The sequence below is a fragment of the Poecilia mexicana genome, unplaced genomic scaffold (genome assembly GCF_051168715.1).
Source record: "Poecilia mexicana isolate PSO_F unplaced genomic scaffold, ASM5116871v1 scaffold_21, whole genome shotgun sequence".
Classification (NCBI taxonomy): domain Eukaryota; kingdom Metazoa; phylum Chordata; class Actinopteri; order Cyprinodontiformes; family Poeciliidae; genus Poecilia; species Poecilia mexicana.
The window spans coordinates 17408598-17425381 of record NW_028263390.1 but is presented as its reverse complement, the minus strand read 5'-3'; the positions used below and the strand labels follow the sequence as shown (position 1 = coordinate 17425381).

The 16784-nt window shown below is 38.6% G+C and overlaps 3 protein-coding genes across 6 annotated transcripts; 2 read left to right on the top strand and 1 right to left on the bottom strand.

Annotated features, from left to right (window-relative positions):
- Positions 1-787: 787 nt before the first annotated feature.
- Positions 788-6416, top strand: riox1 (ribosomal oxygenase 1). 4 transcript variants are annotated; one of them, XM_014978172.2, is made up of 15 exons: positions 788-921; positions 1069-1215; positions 1303-1439; positions 2632-2731; positions 2931-3044; positions 3260-3366; positions 3459-3566; positions 4125-4159; positions 4375-4553; positions 4743-4847; positions 5384-5525; positions 5602-5722; positions 5800-5899; positions 5994-6080; positions 6168-6416. In XM_014978172.2, the coding sequence occupies exons 1-15, from the start codon at positions 829-831 to the stop codon at positions 6252-6254; spliced, it is 1662 nt and encodes a 553-aa protein (XP_014833658.2). In that variant the 5' UTR covers positions 788-828; the 3' UTR covers positions 6255-6416. The 4 variants fall into 4 exon arrangements, with proteins under 4 accessions (XP_014833658.2, XP_014833648.2, XP_087857951.1 ...); XM_014978162.2 differs by having other exon boundaries at positions 1300-1439; XM_088001825.1 differs by having other exon boundaries at positions 788-969.
- ndufb1 (NADH:ubiquinone oxidoreductase subunit B1) lies at positions 6405-8266 on the bottom strand. The gene is made up of 3 exons (XM_088001827.1): positions 8128-8266; positions 6709-6850; positions 6405-6588 (listed from the first exon to the last, which is right to left on the bottom strand). Exons 2-3 carry the CDS (start codon positions 6843-6845, stop codon positions 6552-6554), a joined length of 174 nt encoding a protein of 57 aa, XP_087857953.1. The 5' UTR covers positions 6846-6850; positions 8128-8266; the 3' UTR covers positions 6405-6551.
- Positions 8267-8387: 121 nt separating this feature from the next.
- cpsf2 (cleavage and polyadenylation specific factor 2) lies at positions 8388-15853 on the top strand. The gene is made up of 14 exons (XM_014978151.2): positions 8388-9000; positions 9517-9676; positions 9765-9870; positions 9957-10086; positions 10179-10294; positions 10425-10612; positions 11748-12038; positions 12141-12241; positions 12525-12728; positions 12817-12969; positions 13064-13286; positions 14058-14372; positions 14620-14754; positions 15456-15853. The coding sequence occupies exons 1-14, from the start codon at positions 8852-8854 to the stop codon at positions 15546-15548; spliced, it is 2364 nt and encodes a 787-aa protein (XP_014833637.2). The 5' UTR covers positions 8388-8851; the 3' UTR covers positions 15549-15853.
- The last annotated feature ends 931 nt before the right edge of the window (positions 15854-16784 follow it).

The window sequence follows — 16784 nt, the reverse complement described above, 5'->3', positions numbered from 1 at the left end:
GGTGTTCATTGACAAGATCCTAAGGCATAGGAAAGTGGGGGAGGGGTGACTGGTTTGGCAACCTCAGGATCTCATATTTGCTGTTTGCTGATGATGTGTTCTGGTGGCTTCTTGAGGTCAGGACCTTTTGCATACACCGGAGTGGTTTTCAGTTGAGTCAGCTCCTCTAAGTCTGAGGCCATGATTCTTGACTTGAAAAAGGTGGTCTGCTCCCTCTAGACTCAGGGTCAACCTTTGCCCGAGTTTAATCTTGGTGTATTTATTAGTGATGGTAGGAAGGAACAGTAGATGGACAGATGGATTGAGGTTTTGTCTGCAGTAATGCAGGCTCTGCTCCAGTCTGTTGTGGAGAAAGAGCTGAGCCAAAACGTAAAGCTCTTACTTTAGAGCTTAGCCTAGATTCAGACCCTCCCTTATGTTCTTATGATATGAATCATGACTGGAAGAAGCCCAGATACACGTGGATGAAATAGATTTCCTCTATAGGGCGGTGTGGTGGCTTATGGAGGAAGTCTTAGCTCTAAGTAGTCTTAGAGGTAAGGAGCTCTGTCATATTGGGAGAGCTCAAAGTGGAGTCGCTGCTCCTTGCCACCAAAAAGGAGACAGCTGAAGTGGTGGAATAACAATAAGAAAATATTTTTTAAATCAATAAATGAACAAAACTAAATGAATTATACTTATGATACATTATTATTATTAGCCTGTTGGTTCATTTTAGAATTTTGGCGTGAGCTTCAGTCCTCCCGTCCTGTTGGTGGCAGTAATGAGTTATCTAAAGCTCAGACGTACCAATCCAGTCGTAGCAGAAACAGTCTCAATGTGGAGAGCATGGAGGGTAAACACATGTCTGCTTTTTCTTTGTATCAGTCTCTGCAGTCAGAGTTGCCCCCTCCGCTTAAGAAGCCCTGCCAGCGGGTAAAGGTGTGTGTACAGGCTTCATTAATACCCGACGGGAATATCTATATATATGTATGGCTTATTTACTGTACGAACACATAACTGATGTTCGTGTTTCTTCGCATCGTCATTGTGTGGCACTTTAAATTAGCCTCCTTTTTTTTAAATCAGGTGGAAGTAAAGAAGAAAAAGAAAAAAGTAAATGGGTCTGCAGCTACTATTGTCAACCAACAACGGGCCAAGAGGAGGAAGATCCGCAAAAAACTCGAGAAGGCAGCAAATAAACAGGAGAGTAAGAAAAATGGACCAGATAATACTGTAAGCATCTGCTCAGGGTTTGCCGTAAATCATTGTTGTTGAGTCAGTTGTGCGAACCAGATTGAGCCTTTGTGTTTGTTAAAGCAGCAGCAGAAGGAGAGTGTAACTGCAGAGTCTTTGGATGCTTTGCTCACTGAACTGACCAGAGTTAACAACAGCAAAGAAAGAGCCAACAACTTATTCCAGTGGCTCCTCAATCCCGTTCCTGCCAAGTACTTCTTCAGGTAAAGTGTCTGTATGATGCTACATGATTTGTACGATGCTCTGCATTTAATTGAACCCCCCACAGCCACTACAATGTGTCACTACACAGTTGGTACGTCCAGAATGATTTGCTGCATTAGTTTTCTACCTCTCCCCTATATTCATCAGGTTTTGCAAGTTGGCGAAACAGTCAAACTTAATCTAATTAGCTTTACCCACTACAGAGCTGTAATCAGGATGTCTTTATGTGTTCCTCTCTCGTTACCCTTTCGTAGAACCAGCACATTGAAGTGACTACTGCATAATCTGCTGGCAGATTCTTCCAGCTGACCTGGGGAATCTCTGCGGCTCCATGTTAATCCCATCATTTGTCTGCTTTGTTTCTTGGTCTTCATGATGGTGTTTGTTCGTCAAAAAACGTCTGAGAACCTACAGAGAGCAGCTGTGTTTACATTGATAATAAGTTACACACTTTTGATGCAGTTTGGTTGCACCGAAGTCCATTTAGGAATATCAGGTTAAATAGGGCAGAATAAATGGACGGCGTACTTTTCATACTTTTATTTAAATGCAGCAAGTTGGTGGTAATGTTTTTGCAAGGAACTGGATTATCTAAAAGTATTGTTTTTTTTTCTGCACATCCTGGTGATGCTTCATTGTATATAAGGTTGAACTCTGTATTCTTTAACATGGTACACTAACATTTTCTGTTATTATTAAATAGCACATAAAGGTTGCTATCATCAGTGGATCTGGTTTAAACGTATGGATTTACCTGCAGCAGGTCTGCAGGAGTGTGTGTGTGAGAAAATGCTGTGATATGCAGTGAGCTGCTTGCACACTTGTCCCCATGATCTTTGTCAGTGCTTCCATCTGGGGAAAGCACAGCGTGTTCTGTAAAGCTTTTGTCATCGTCAGCGTTTATATTTTCAGCTGTTTGTCCTACAGTTTCTCCTACTGGGATTTTTCCCCACAAACAATCAATGGAGCCTTGAGGGCTTCCTATGCTATTTAGTTTCAAATTTGCCAAATGTTTCTAAATGCTTACTGGGGAAAATGTGCTTGGGACAAACACCGCACAAGCAACTTGGAAGATGTATAATATATCTTCTTACTTGGATTTCAAAATCTCATACACCATGCATTTTTTTTTTGTTTTGCCTCATTTGTTTGCTTCACTGTGATTTATTTGACTTTTTTCTATATGTGAAGGGAAACATGGGAAAAGAAGCCTGTCTACGTTCAGCGCAAGAATCCAGATTACTACAAGGGATTGTTTTCAACAGCTGAGTTTGACCGTATATTGAGGAAGGTAATGTTCTGAAACGATGCACAAATCCGTCGGCCTGTTACCCAATGATCACCTCTAACTGGTGATCAGTGAGTCAAAAACTGAAATATCAGTTTTTCTCAGTTTATAAATTATGCAAAAACTTAGATCTACCACTTTTTTTTTTTTTTAGCCTGCATCAACAAAAATTTGTGTTTTTTTTTTTTTTTTTTTCTTAAAGGAAAATGTCCAGTATGGAGTGAACCTGGATATCACCAGCTACGTTAATGGCAAGAGGGAAACGCACAACCCACCAGGGAGAGCTCTGCCGTTCATTGTGTGGGATTTTTATGAGGTAAGAATGGAACGGTTCAGGTTTTATGCTCGTTTAAGCAAGTATTCCTAATAACTTTTAGGTGTCATTTTGTAGCTGAAATTTGTCTAAGGAATGCATTAAGAAATGTTCATATTTTCCAAGATAACATCCATGAAGAAGTTAGAGATATACATTTACATTTTATTGAAGTCAATGCACTAAATATGTCAATGACTTGATATTTTCTCATCTAGAGTGGCTGCTCTGTTCGCCTCCTGAATCCTCAGGCTTTCTCCTCCACTGTGTGGAATGTGCTTTCCATCCTCCAGGAGAAATTTGATAGTATGGCAGGAGCCAATGTGTAAGTTCAAGGGAAAAAAAAAAAAAAAACTTGCTTGCTTCAAACTTATTTTTTGTTTGTTTCAGTTTTAAACGCATTTTTCCTTTGACCAGATATCTGACACCTCCGGGAACTCAAGGTTTTGCTCCACATTATGACGACATTGAAGCTTTCGTGATTCAGCTGGAAGGGAAGAAACACTGGCGAGTGTACAAACCGAGGTAAAATTCATTAAGGTTTAAACTCATCAAAAAAGCATCAAGTTCATCTGTTCTCCTATAACAATACAGAAATATTTTTCAAATTTTGTTTTAGAGTTTAATGGTGTCTATTTTTTTTCTTTAAAAAGAAAATTGCTCCCCTGTCCTTGCTGAAGAAAATGATCCCCACTGCATGATGCTGCCACCAGCATGTTTTATGGTGTAGAAAATTTACATTTTACTCTGATCTGATCCAAGCATCTTCTTCTACATATTTGCATTAATAGATGGGGTTAAATATAAAGGCATGCCACACTTTTAAGATTTTTTTCAACTTCATAATTGTTCCCTTTTTTTTGACAAAAGAAATTCTTGAATAATATGCTTTTTTTTTAAATATCTTGATCAGTTTTTATTACACGTATATAAAGTGGAAGTAATTTGAGGCAAGAGCAGCCAACATTTTGGGTTGTTGACTAAATTTCTGGTAGATATGTATCAATTATATAAATAATATTTTGGGGTAATTACAGTGGGAGAAATAACCTTTTTATTATTTTCTTTTCTTTACATCTTTAGGTCTGAAGGTGAAGTCTTGCCTGTGCTTTCTAGCCGTAAGTGCCAAAAAGGTCTTGATTCTTTCAGTGACATAATTTACCTAATCTGAAATGAAAACAGGGCATTTTAATCCTTTTCCAAAACCGGTTTTACAGAGAGAACAAGCTAATTTTATAACAATAGGAGAAGTGAATCAACTCTTTTGACATGCAGCACATTTGATATTGTGGCTGATGAGAATGCGTCGGACATTTTGCGTTCTCCTTTCTAGCAAACTTTGACCAGGCAGAGATTGGGAAGCCCATCCTGGACGTGGTGCTGGAAGCCGGGGATCTCCTCTTCTTCCCTCGAGGATTCATCCATCAGGGCAACTGTTTGCCAGACGCACACTCTCTGCACATCACCATCTCCTCATACCAGAAAAACAGCTGGGGCGACCTGCTGCAGAAGGTAAATGCACTTTCGGTCCCGCAGTCGACACAGCTGGCAGGAAGCCGCATTACTGCGTTGCAACATTCGAAATATACAACAAGTTGATGTAGACTCCTTACTGCGTTGTGTGTGATACATTTTGAAATAAGGAAATTAAAGTGGTTGAGCTGTTTTATTTGATTTAATATTTTGTGATTTCATGTTTAGGTCATCCCTGCTGCATTAGAAGTGGCGATGGAGGAAGATGTGGAGTTTAGACGGGGTTTACCTTTGAACTACCTGACCTACATGGGAGTTCAAAATTCAGATAAGGTCATTATTGCTATATGAACTCATTCTGGACTTCCTTGGAAATTAAAGATTTATTTTTTTAAAACAAAACTTGCATGCGTGGTTGTGAAATTTGGGGAATTTTATCTAATCTGTAGACTCAAATATAAACATACACCCCCCACCATTTTTATTATCTTTTTCATTTTAAATGTATCTCAGCAAGCTGCACCTTGACTGCTCTTTTTGTACCAATCAGTGCAATTCTAGAATAACTCTCACTGTTCTGATTGGAAATTATAAATTATAAATTGGTTGGTGGATTTTAAAAAAGGTATAGCTAATGTTAGTCTGTTTAATAATATATAAGCATTTCTTTAGCTCCACTCTAAATTCAGACTTGTGGACCAAAGTTTTGTTTTTGAAAATAATTGCAATTGTGTGCTATAATCATGCCACCTTGTAAAAAGAATGGTTCAAACAAGCTTAAAATGCCAGAATTTTAAGCTTTTATGCTCATAATAAGCAACTTTTCACCAAAACCGCAACTCCTAGTGAGTGAAATTGTTCTTGTGCAGGAGGACCCACGGAGGGAAATATTCTTGTCTCGGGTTGAGAAGCTGATAAAGAAACTGCCGAATTTCGCCCCGGTGGACGCCGCCGTCGACCAGAAAGCCAAAGAATTCTTCCACGACTGCCTGCCTCCTGTGCTCACTCCAGGTTTGTGCTGTAACGTATGAGATTACGCATGAATGGACGGTTTTGAGGTTCCAATATTTGATCTCATCGCTCTCAGATGAACTGGCCACCAGCGTGCAAGGCGCGCCGGCCAGGTGGGAAAATGGCAAAGTTAAGAATGTCGGTGTTCACATCACTACCCAGACCAAGATCAAGCTGCTTCGTGGAGGGTGTGCCAGGTACAACAGCAAAACTTTATTTATTTTTATTTTTAGTTAGCAAAAATACACCTTACCGATTCTTCTTTTTGTGCCAGACTATGTGGCGATGGAGATGCCGTGCACCTTTGCTACACTGTAGATAACTCCAGAGTTTACCACAAAGAGGAGCCCAAGAGCTTTGAAATACAAGCAGAGGTATGTTCGTTTTGTGTCTTAATTCTTATGTTGTGCATTGTTCTGATTACATCTACCTTATTTTATTTCATTTTTTTTTTTTTACTTCTTTCAGCACACAGATGCTGTTGAGTTTCTGATCCATTCATATCCCAACTTTGTGACAGTGGGAACTTTGCCTTGTGATTTTATTCAGGACAAGGTGGGATTCTATGCTATTTGCAGTAATATTTACTGTCAGTGACGATATGAGTTATGTATTAATTGCTGATGCTTCCCCCCCCCCCAGATTGCTTTGGCTGAACTTCTTTTTGAGAAGGGAATTATCCACACCTCCGAACCTCTTGAGGCCCCACCAGCTGTTGAGTCAGAATGACCACATTGTAAAATTTAATGTTTGTTTAAAATAAGATCTACACCATAAAACTCAAGTCTAAAACAATCTTCTTTTGAATCTGTTATTTTCATGAATGTGCCTTTTCTTGATTTTTCTGATGCATAAAAAAACATACTAGCAAATAAAAAGTTCTTGAGAACAGACATTTTTATTTATTTTAGTTGATACAACTCAAAATAAGGTGTACATCAGTCTCCTTCAACATTACAGCTTCAGGGCCACTCATCATTATTCATTCACACTTAAACCGATGGAACTTTACAAGCAATGAAGCGTCTACTTCCAGGTCACCTCCTCACCAGGTTTCAACTCTCTGCAGGGGACAAAAGGTTCAACGGTCATAAGATTGTATCAAAACGTGTTATGATTGTCACTTCAAAGACAGTTTGTATTTTCAAAATTGACTTGAGCCACAAGTAATTACAGTTCTTACCTCTTGTACAGTGCACTCTTGTTTCTGAATGCTGTTAGCTTCTGGTCCTGTTGTTTGTCCAGGTACCATCCAATCACAAAGCCCATGGGAACCAATATGTGTGCCCAATTCACACTGGATAATGCGAATTTGACCATGGTTCCTACAACCAAAGCAGGGAAAAAGATGAGGGACTGATCTGAGATGTTGGTACATAAAAGTATATATTTTTTTGTATTATTTAAATGAACATTATTTTATCCAGATCAAAACACACACAAAAAATGGCATCCTAAGGCATTTTCATTCTTTTTAATCACAGGACTGTAACACAGTGAAACAATTTTAATTTAATTCAGCAAAAATTTTATTCCAAATTTAGCTCAATAACAAAATGTCTTAAGGAAGCCAGCAAATTGCATCAGAACTTGTCTTCTCTGCATCCTGAGTAAACAACAAGGCGACAGAGTGAAATATTTCCCTTTTAAGAATGAGGCAATAATTACAGATAAGCAAAAACAATGTTACGTTTATAGCAGAGTTTTTGTTCTTTAGATGAGGCATACAATATTAACATTGAAATACAAAGGTTTACACAGGATGCTTCAATAGTGTCTTTAATTTTGCATTCTACATGTGTTATTGAAAAATAAAGATAAGTAAAAAGCCTTTGGTTTATTAATCCTACATTTTACTTCCATCATCCCTACAATACTTGTCTGTTATACACCTGTATAAACGCACAAATGCTTTTAATGTTAGCTGAATCTAAATTCTTCAACTCAAGATGCTGTAAATGTACAACACAAATAGTTTCAAATATTTTAAATGTGCAAGGAAAATTTCACGGCAGTGTTCTTCTTTTTCTTCATTGACACGACCTGAGGTCAAAGGAAGATGCTTGCAGGCTATTCTACAAATGCTCCACGAAATGCATAAAAATCGGTAAAAAGATTTCAATTTCACAGCGTTGATGAGGTTTGTTAGCCCTGAAAACAAACTAGAATTAATTTAGGTCTACTTTCGAACAGTACCAAGTAATTGAGGAGCCTCTAATGATTTTTAAGTAGCCTATTTAATCAAAATTTATTTGAACACGGGTGAGGAAGCATGTTAAGTTTGTTTATGTGTTTTCACATTGACAAGCAAACTTGATTACAGATGTAGCTACATTAAAATCAACAACATCCATTTAAAATTATATAGCTGCATATCATTTTATTTGGTTATTTGGCTATCAACGAAATCCAGCAAAAATGACACGAAGCTATACTTGATACACATTCACCTGCTGCTAACTGGCATTAGCAACTAACGCCGTATGTTAGAAAGATTATTTTGTTTTTTTGCATGAATATCTATTTCAGCGAGATAAATATGTAAGACCAATTGAAGGCAAACAATAAGAAAGAAAATAAATGAATAGCTTTAAAATAATACCTTATGTTAACACCAAACAGCAGCCTTCAGATCTTCCTTCTCTATGCGAAGGACATTGGATTGTACCAAGTATGTTTCAACGACGTGTTTATGCTAAATGACAACACGGTTACAAGGATTGTGTTCGAAAATTAATTTACAATAAGATACAAGTTAATCCTATGTTTTATATAGAATTCATTCAATATAGTCCGACAACGTCATATTTACTGTTTTCACACAGATTTATTATGACTTTATTTGGTACGTTCCTTTACCCTTTCACCTATGACGTAGCAGCCAAAATGGCCGCTTCAAACCCGCTAACAGAAAAGTCTTGATTTTGAAGTAATAATAAATAATAACTTTAAGGTTATTTTCTTATATTCAAAAGAAGGATATATTTATTTAATGTTATAGTCTGTCGCTTTTTTGACGTTTTCAGCTTTCTTTTAGTTATCTACCTAGCATGTAGCTAGCATGCTAAATAGCCGTTGCCCGGTAAACGGCTAACAATCGTTGTCAAAGCCAAACTGGATTCATATTTTATCTTGCTAGAAACATTTACGTTTATTGTCATGCAGCTCACGTTGTATTCCATTTTGTGTAATTTTGCTTTTAAAAAAAACACTTTGGTTTGCCTTTGAATGATTCTTTATAGTTGGCCTTTGTTATAGAGACTCAACATTTAAAGTTGGTTTGATGAAGACGGGTTTGTGCTTTTGTTGAGAAAAGTAAAGGAAAAATGACTTCCATTATCAAGCTGACAGCCGTGTCGGGGGTCCAGGAGGAGTCGGCTCTTTGCTACCTGCTGCAGGTGGATGAATTTCGCTTCCTCCTGGACTGTGGATGGGACGAGAACTTCTCAATGGACATTATTGATGCCATGAAGCGGTGAGTATGATTACAGATGTCAAAGTTTTATATATGTATTGCATTTCGGCTTTAACAGAACACAGAAAGTTGTTGCACCCTTTTATTTTCACTGGGTTAGATCATTGTTCTCGTACATGTTCTGGATGATATAAAAACTAAATCCGTAAATCTGTTTTTTTAATATATATATATATATATATATATATATATATATATATATATATATATATATATATATATATATATATATATATATATTGTGTGTCTGGGCCACAAAAAAATGTTTGAGATACTCACTGAGTTTCCAACCATAGTGCTTTTCAAATATATTGATTGTGCATCAAGTGATAAAATGGTTTTCTACATTGCTGAAATATGTTTTTTATAAATGTAATCGAATCAGATTAAATCAAGTGACATTTCAACATGACTGCTAAATTATGAAAAACTCAGAATAACTTTCAGGAGCTAAATCTAAATTGTTTAAAGAAGCTTCTAACTTTTTTCCTCTCTGTATTACATTTTTGCTGTCAGATATGTTCACCAGGTTGATGCAGTCCTGCTGTCGCACCCTGACCCCATTCACCTGGGAGCCCTGCCCTACGCTGTGGGCAAACTGGGTCTGAACTGCACCATCTACGCCACCATTCCTGTCTACAAAATGGGTCAGATGTTCATGTACGATCTATATCAGGTACAGTACTGCAAGTTAAGGTTTAAGGTAAATAAATGTATTTGCAAGAATAGAACTGATTCCCTGAATGCTCTTTTCTTGCTCTTAGTCAAGAAACAACAGTGAAGATTTCACGCTCTTCACCCTGGATGACGTGGACAGTGCTTTTGATAAAATCCAGCAGCTGAAATACTCACAGATTGTCAATCTGAAAGGTGAGTCGAAAATCAAGAGACACCCCATTTTCTACAACCTTTCATAAGAAGATGATTTTATGAAAGTTATTTTCTTTTCGATACAGGAAAGGGGCATGGTCTGTCGATCACTCCTCTCCCAGCCGGACACATGATCGGAGGCACCATTTGGAAAATTGTCAAGGACGGGGAGGAGGAAATAGTTTATGCAGTGGACTTCAATCATAAGAGAGAAATGTAAACAGACACAAAAACATACATGTGAAAGCAAGATCTTAAGCCGTACATCAGTTGCTAATTTGCGTGCTCCTCTTCTCTGTCTGTTCCAGCCACCTTAACGGCTGCACACTGGAGAGCATTAGTCGACCGTCTTTGCTCATTACAGATTCCTTCAATGCTGCTTATGTGCAGCCACGCCGCAAACAAAGAGACGAGCAGCTGCTTAGTGAGTAATACGCACAGAAGTCTTTACAGTAAAAAGCACCTTCGGTTCAGTAAGCATGAGACTATATAGAAAACTCTGTCTGCGCCTTTACTAATGGCTGTATCATCATCCTCCTTTAATACCCACAAAGCGAACGTAATGGAGACCCTGCGTGGTAATGGTAATGTCCTTATTGCCGTGGATACGGCCGGCCGCGTGCTGGAGCTGGCGCAGCTCCTCGACCAGATTTGGAGGACGAAGGACGCTGGGCTCGGCGTTTACCCACTAGCGCTGCTCAACAACGTCAGCTACAACGTGGTGGAGTTCTCCAAGTCCCAGGTACCAATCAGTGTCACACTTTCATACAACTTAATTTTGGTTTTAATGGACTCCAAAAGACATTAAGTATTTCAGTTGTAGCACAGATATGAGCATGAATGTTGTGATCAGTTTTCGCCGTTAGAGCTACAACAAGTAGTTTATAACAAATAATGATTCAAGAAACCAAACAAAACATGGCTGCAAAATGAGAGCTGAAGCAAAATAGCTAAACAGCTAAAAGTAAAATATCTCCAATAAAACGATGCACACAGATATTAGATAAAGCTATTCAGTTAAAAGCATTTTAAAACTCAAATCAAAAGCCATATGCTTATTTAAAAATTGCAGAATAATAAATTGTGCATTTAAAGATCTCAGAAAAATTCTAAGTTGAAAAAAATGTGTCTTCAGTTTGCTTTTAAGAACCTTCTGTCTTCCTCTGTACGTTATGTAAAGATGTTCCAGTATATAACTTATATATATACTTATATAAGTTATATACTTATGTAAGTATATAACTTTACTTGTATAAGTAAAGCATATAAGTAAAGTTATATGCTTTACTTATAACTACTGGAATATTTAATAAACGGCTACAAAGGGACCTGAGTATTTCTGGAAGCTGAGTCTAGTATTCTTCATAGTGTAAGTGAGATCTTCTAAGACCATTAAGAGCGTTGCAAACAAGAAAAATGGCTTCAAATTAATTGCTGAGTTTAACAGGTAACCATAGCAGAGAGTCTGGCAACTGAACTTTTAAGTATTGCAACTTTGTAATTGTTTTTTTGCAGACAAAGGAGCAGAGCAGGGATCCAATCTGCGAGTAACAAAAGCATGGATTAATGACTCTGTTGTCTGTATTGGCTTGAGAGAAAATTGGCCTTCCTCTGAAAATGTTTTCCTAATAATAAAATCCAGTTCTGGTTAACAATTTAGTGCATCTTGAAACTGAGGTTTGAATTAAAAATGTCTTCTTGTTTTCTGGAGTGTTTTAGGGTCTTTCCATCATCTTTGTTGTAAGATTTTTTCCAAGTTTTTCCACACTTAGAAAACAATTGTGTTGTTTTCATTCCATTACTATTCATTATGTTGTCTTTCCACCTGTTTTTTTTTTCTTTTTTTTTTCTTGTAAAAACCAAACCCGTCTCTGTAGGTGGAATGGATGAGTGACAAACTCATGAGGTGTTTTGAGGACAAAAGGAACAATCCGTTCCAGTTCCGACACTTGAACCTTTGCCACAGTCTGGCAGACCTGGCCCGGGTACCCAGTCCCAAGGTGGTGCTTTGCAGCCAACCGGACCTTGAGTCTGGCTTCTCCAGGGAGCTCTTCACCCAGTGGTGCCAAAATGCTAAAAATTCCATCATCCTTACCTACCGCACCACGCCTGGCACCCTGGCCCGCTATCTCATCGACAATCCTGGAGAAAAGATGCTGGATTTGGAGGTGAGAGGGGTTTTCGTGCAGAATCTTCCCTGAAAAATGCTGCCATTTGTGCCTATGTTCCAGCATCCCAGAATCATGATTAACTTGTTCTATGCACATCAGGTCAGGAAACGAGTAAAACTGGAAGGGAAGGAGCTGGACGAGTATCTTGAAAAGGAGAAAATAAAGAAGGAAGCAACTAAAAAAATGGAACAAGCCAAAGAGTAAGTTTGAATGATCTCAGAATCTTTAAAGTATGGTTACAGGTTGTTTTTTGTTTTTTTTCTTTTAACATGGAATGTAATAAGTAAAATATTTGTGAAAGTTGTTAATTATTGTGTTGAAAGAGGGACTAGTGAAGTCCACAATGTATACTTTTTGATCTATTTAAAGTACTAGAAACTCAAAAATTTACCCCTGATTACAAATGAAAAAATGTCGTATGATGTACGAGCTGTAAGAAAGAACTTTAGATGGAATTAAGGTGTTTTTTATGGCTTTTTTCAGGGTGGATGTGGATTCGAGCGATGAGAGCGACATGGAAGACGATCTGGATCAGCCGGCTGCGGTGAAAACCAAGCATCATGACCTGATGATGAAGGGCGAGGGGAGCCGCAAAGGAAGCTTCTTCAAACAGGCCAAAAAGTCATACCCCATGTTCCCGGTGCATGAGGAGAGAATCAAATGGGACGAGTATGGAGAAATCATCAGGTGCTGAAATCTTAATGCAAATCGAAGGAAGTAGAGATTTTTTATTTTTTTTTATAACCAAGTAACCCATTGTGTTTTTTTCTTAAAGGATTGAAGACTTTTTGGTTCCTGAACTGCAAGCCACAGAAGAGGAGAAGAACAAACTGGAATCTGGGCTGACAAATGGCGACGAACCCATGGACCAGGATTTGTCTGTCATTCCTACAAAATGTGTCTCAAGTGTTGAGAATTTTGAAATAAGGTGAGTGATTACTCGCAAAGTGAACCACACCAGTATAATCTCCATATCTATAAAACTCTTACAATGACCCTGTGTTTCTTCTTCTATGTTATAGAGCGAGGGTGACGTACATAGACTACGAAGGTCGCTCCGATGGCGACTCCATAAAGAAGATCATAAATCAGATGAAGCCCAGACAGCTTGTGATTGTTCACGGGCCACCAGAAGCAAGTCTGGACCTGGCCGAGTCCTGCAAGGCTTTCAGCAAAGACATCAAAGTTTACACACCCAAACTGCAGGAGACTGTGGACGCCACCAGCGAGACGCACATCTACCAGGTCAGTCTCAGGAAAATCTGCTTTTAAAGATGTCCACTGGAGAACCTTTACTGTGGTTTGTTGATTAGGTTTGATAGTCTATCAGGTCAAATCCACATAATGTTTGAGATTAGACTGTGACAAAAAGTAGAGGAGTTGAACTATGAGTTGTGTGTTTCTTCTGCTGTGAAACAAATTCACTTAAGTTGCATTTGTTGAGTCATTAACGCAATTTCTTTTGTGCAACCTTCCCAATCGCCGCAGTGTCTTTCCAAGTCTTAAATTCATGTATCTAACATTAAGGCCTCCCTCAAAATGTCTTAACTTCATTGTAAAATATGTAAGTTTACCTTAAATACAGTAATCTCGGGCCTTTTTGATGTGGCAGGACTATTTAATCTTGTATATTATATGTAGTTCATTTTTCTCGTGGGACTTTTCCGTCAGATCAACAGCTTGATTGCTTACATTCTGTGGCTCCAGGTGGTTGAGGCTACCGCTAACTAGATGCTAATAGACCCTTACCAGCTAGCTGGATAGCTTTTTGTAAACTATTGTCAATTGGCTGGATGATGTGTGGCTCATTTCTGTTTCCAACCTGTGTGATGCTACATGCATTCTGTGCAAAGAATCTTGTGATTATTACTATATAAAGTGTGAAATGTTCCTCTTGTACATTTCTATCATGACACAAGTCTTACATTTTATTCATAATGGTCTTAAAAGTCCTAAATTTGAGTTGGTGAAACCCTCAGAAACCCTGTCATTCTCTCCCTTCATCTTAACTTAAAGGTGCGGCTGAAAGACTCCCTGGTGAGCTCTCTGCAGTTCTGCAAGGCCAAAGACACGGAGCTGGCCTGGATCGACGGCGTGCTGGACATGCGCGTGGCCAAGGTGGACACCGGCGTGATGCTGGAGGAGGGCGTGAAAGAGGAGGCGGAGGACAGCGAGGTTCCCATGGACACCGCCCCCGAGCTTGGCATCGACCATAACGCCACGGCCGTGGCGGCGCAGCGCGCCATGAAGAACCTGTTTGGAGAGGACGAGAAGGAGATGTCGGAGGAGAGCGACGTCATTCCCACTCTAGAGCCGCTGCCTCCCACTGAGGTGGGCAGCTGTGGTTTTTCTGTTAGTGCTGTGTACTAGAAGCTTTCCTGAGTACTTTCTGTAAATTCAACGTTAACATTTGCATTTATTAAGCCTAAATATTTCTTTCCGAGCAAAAAAAAAAAATGGTCAGTTGACTTGCCGAGATCTTTGAGAAGATATTTCCTTGTGATTTTAATTGTACATGTTCAGAATGGTCTATTAAGAGTTCACTTTAACTGAGTCAGCTATTTCCTCCTCTCCTCAGATTTCAGGCCATCAGTCTGTGTTCATCAACGAGCCTCGGCTGTCTGACTTCAAGCAGGTGTTGCTGAGAGAGGGCATCCAGGCTGAATTTGTGGGTGGAGTTCTGGTGTGCAACAACGTGGTGGCCGTCCGCAGGGTGAGCGTCCAAACCGCTCTGTCCATATCCTCTTTCTGAGCATGCGGGCGGTCAGTCAGAGTACAGAAGACATTCAGCAGCACAGATTGTTCAGCTGTTGTCATTTGATGCAGCCTGTCGAGCTTTTCCTTTCGATCATCACTGTTCATTTCATGAAGCTTTGAGTTTGAGCACAACAGGCTACTGTTATGGAAAGTAGCCTGAGTTATTGGTGAAGAAGAAGAAGAAGAAGAAGAAGAAGAAGAAGTTGACATGAGAAATAATGAGTTATCTTAAGAGACAGAGGAGCAAACAGAGATTACCTAAGTAGAATATAAAATCCCCAGTGGCACATGAAAATATCTCACCTTAGGTGAAAGACAAAAAAAATCAATCAAGATTTAACCAGAGTACAAGCTGAAGCCAGGATGCTAACAACAAACTGCATAATTGACAAGAACCTAAAATAGATGCAACACAGAAAATGAAATCAAAGAGCGCTGTGACTAGTAACAAAGATTGTTCGGATGCTATTTAAATGGGAAATCTTGATCTGAATTCATGAGACACTTTAAAAAAGCACAAAAGAATAGGGAACAAACCGTAAAGATGTTTTTCTCTGCAGCGATCTGCTGCACAAGGTTTGTTTCTCTGCTGAGAGATGCAACCTCGTTGCTTTAGGGCTGAGGTGACCTGTGAATCTTTCTGTTCTTTTTGCTCAGACGGAGCCTGGACGCATCGGCCTAGAAGGCTGCCTGTGTGACGACTACTATAAGATCCGGGAGCTGCTTTATCAGCAGTACGCTGTTGTGTAGCAGCAGCAGCAGAAGAAGAAGACTCCCATAGATGCAGAAAACACAGACTTTAGAAGGACTTTAATACAGTCTATGCCCTGCGGATTGTTCCATCCTCACTGCAAAACCTCTTGTATATTTCCCCTTTTATACATTAGTTCCAGACGTTTTTTTTATTGTTTACATTTATAAAGTGAAAGGCAGATTGTGTACCTTTGTGGACTTCTTCATATGAACACCTGTGAAATTGTCACATTTCTATGAATCCACCCCCTGGGAAGTTATTTTCCACTTACTGTCAGTAAATTGTTTGTCCTGCAAACGGATCATTGCGTGTTTGTCTCTATTATACGTGTTCAGCCAATTTTATTGTGGTAATTTGAACAATATTGTCACTAATATACACTTTGAACAGTACTGTCCCTCTTTATATTGTAAAGATGGTAAAGTCATTATTGCAGCAGCTGAAATTTTGTGATAAAAGAAAAAAACCTTTATGCATTTTATGCAGATAAAAAAATCAAGAAAAAATATGTTTTATAAAGTAAAACATTGCAGCAAATATTGATACTCTCAATGAGCCTATAAACAGTAAATGTAACGCTTTTTTTTAGTTTAATTTACTTGTTTAAGTTTATGAGTATCTAGGTAGATATCGTTACTAGTATTTCATAACCTATTTTGCAGAAGTATAGACAATAATAATTGGATGGATTCCTTTTAGAAAATAGCTAAAAAAAATGTTAAGGGCATAGGAAGAAATCTCTTGGTGTCAACAAGTTCACCCAATCATTAGGTGATGTCTGCATACCATTCAGATGCTTGGGAGTCAGTAAAAAGTATTTTCTGTCCCACCATCATAAATGTAAACGTGAAGTTTGCAGAACTTTAACTAAATCCCTGTGCTCCAATCTGATAAAACAAAAGTTTGGTTTCTAAGAAACAAACACTTCAAGTGGGTCTATGGTGACCCAAAGGGTCAATATGTAAAAAGTAACAAGTACGGTGGAGGTGCCGTTACACTGTGGGTCTGATTTTATTTTTTCAAAGTCCTGGTGACCTTGTTAGACTGTGTGGTAACAGGAACTCCTTTTAGTATCCCACAAAACTTAAAACATTAGTATACCCTGGAAAATGGACATTTGGTTGCATTTGATCTTTCCACAGGATAATATACAAAAATAAATAAAGCCAAATTAACAGAAAAAAAGAGTTCACCAGACATAAGATCAAGCTTCCTTCATAGCCATTTCAGCC

Coding starts and splice junctions, on each gene's coding strand:
- ndufb1 (XM_088001827.1), bottom strand. CDS start 6,845: ATGGTCAAATTCGCATTATCCAGTGTGAATTGGGCACACATATTGGTT. Junction 6,589..6,708: donor AAGAGTGCACTGTACAAGAG/GTAAGAACTGTA, acceptor TGTCCCCTGCAG/AGAGTTGAAACCTGGTGAGG.
- cpsf2 (XM_014978151.2), top strand. CDS start 8,852: ATGACTTCCATTATCAAGCTGACAGCCGTGTCGGGGGTCCAGGAGGAG. Junction 9,871..9,956: donor ACAGATTGTCAATCTGAAAG/GTGAGTCGAAAA, acceptor TTTTCGATACAG/GAAAGGGGCATGGTCTGTCG. Junction 10,613..11,747: donor TGGAGTTCTCCAAGTCCCAG/GTACCAATCAGT, acceptor CCGTCTCTGTAG/GTGGAATGGATGAGTGACAA.
- riox1 (XM_088001824.1), top strand. CDS start 829: ATGGAGGGTAAACACATGTCTGCTTTTTCTTTGTATCAGTCTCTGCAG. Junction 3,045..3,259: donor TTGTGTGGGATTTTTATGAG/GTAAGAATGGAA, acceptor TTTCTCATCTAG/AGTGGCTGCTCTGTTCGCCT. Junction 3,567..4,124: donor TGGCGAGTGTACAAACCGAG/GTAAAATTCATT, acceptor TTACATCTTTAG/GTCTGAAGGTGAAGTCTTGC.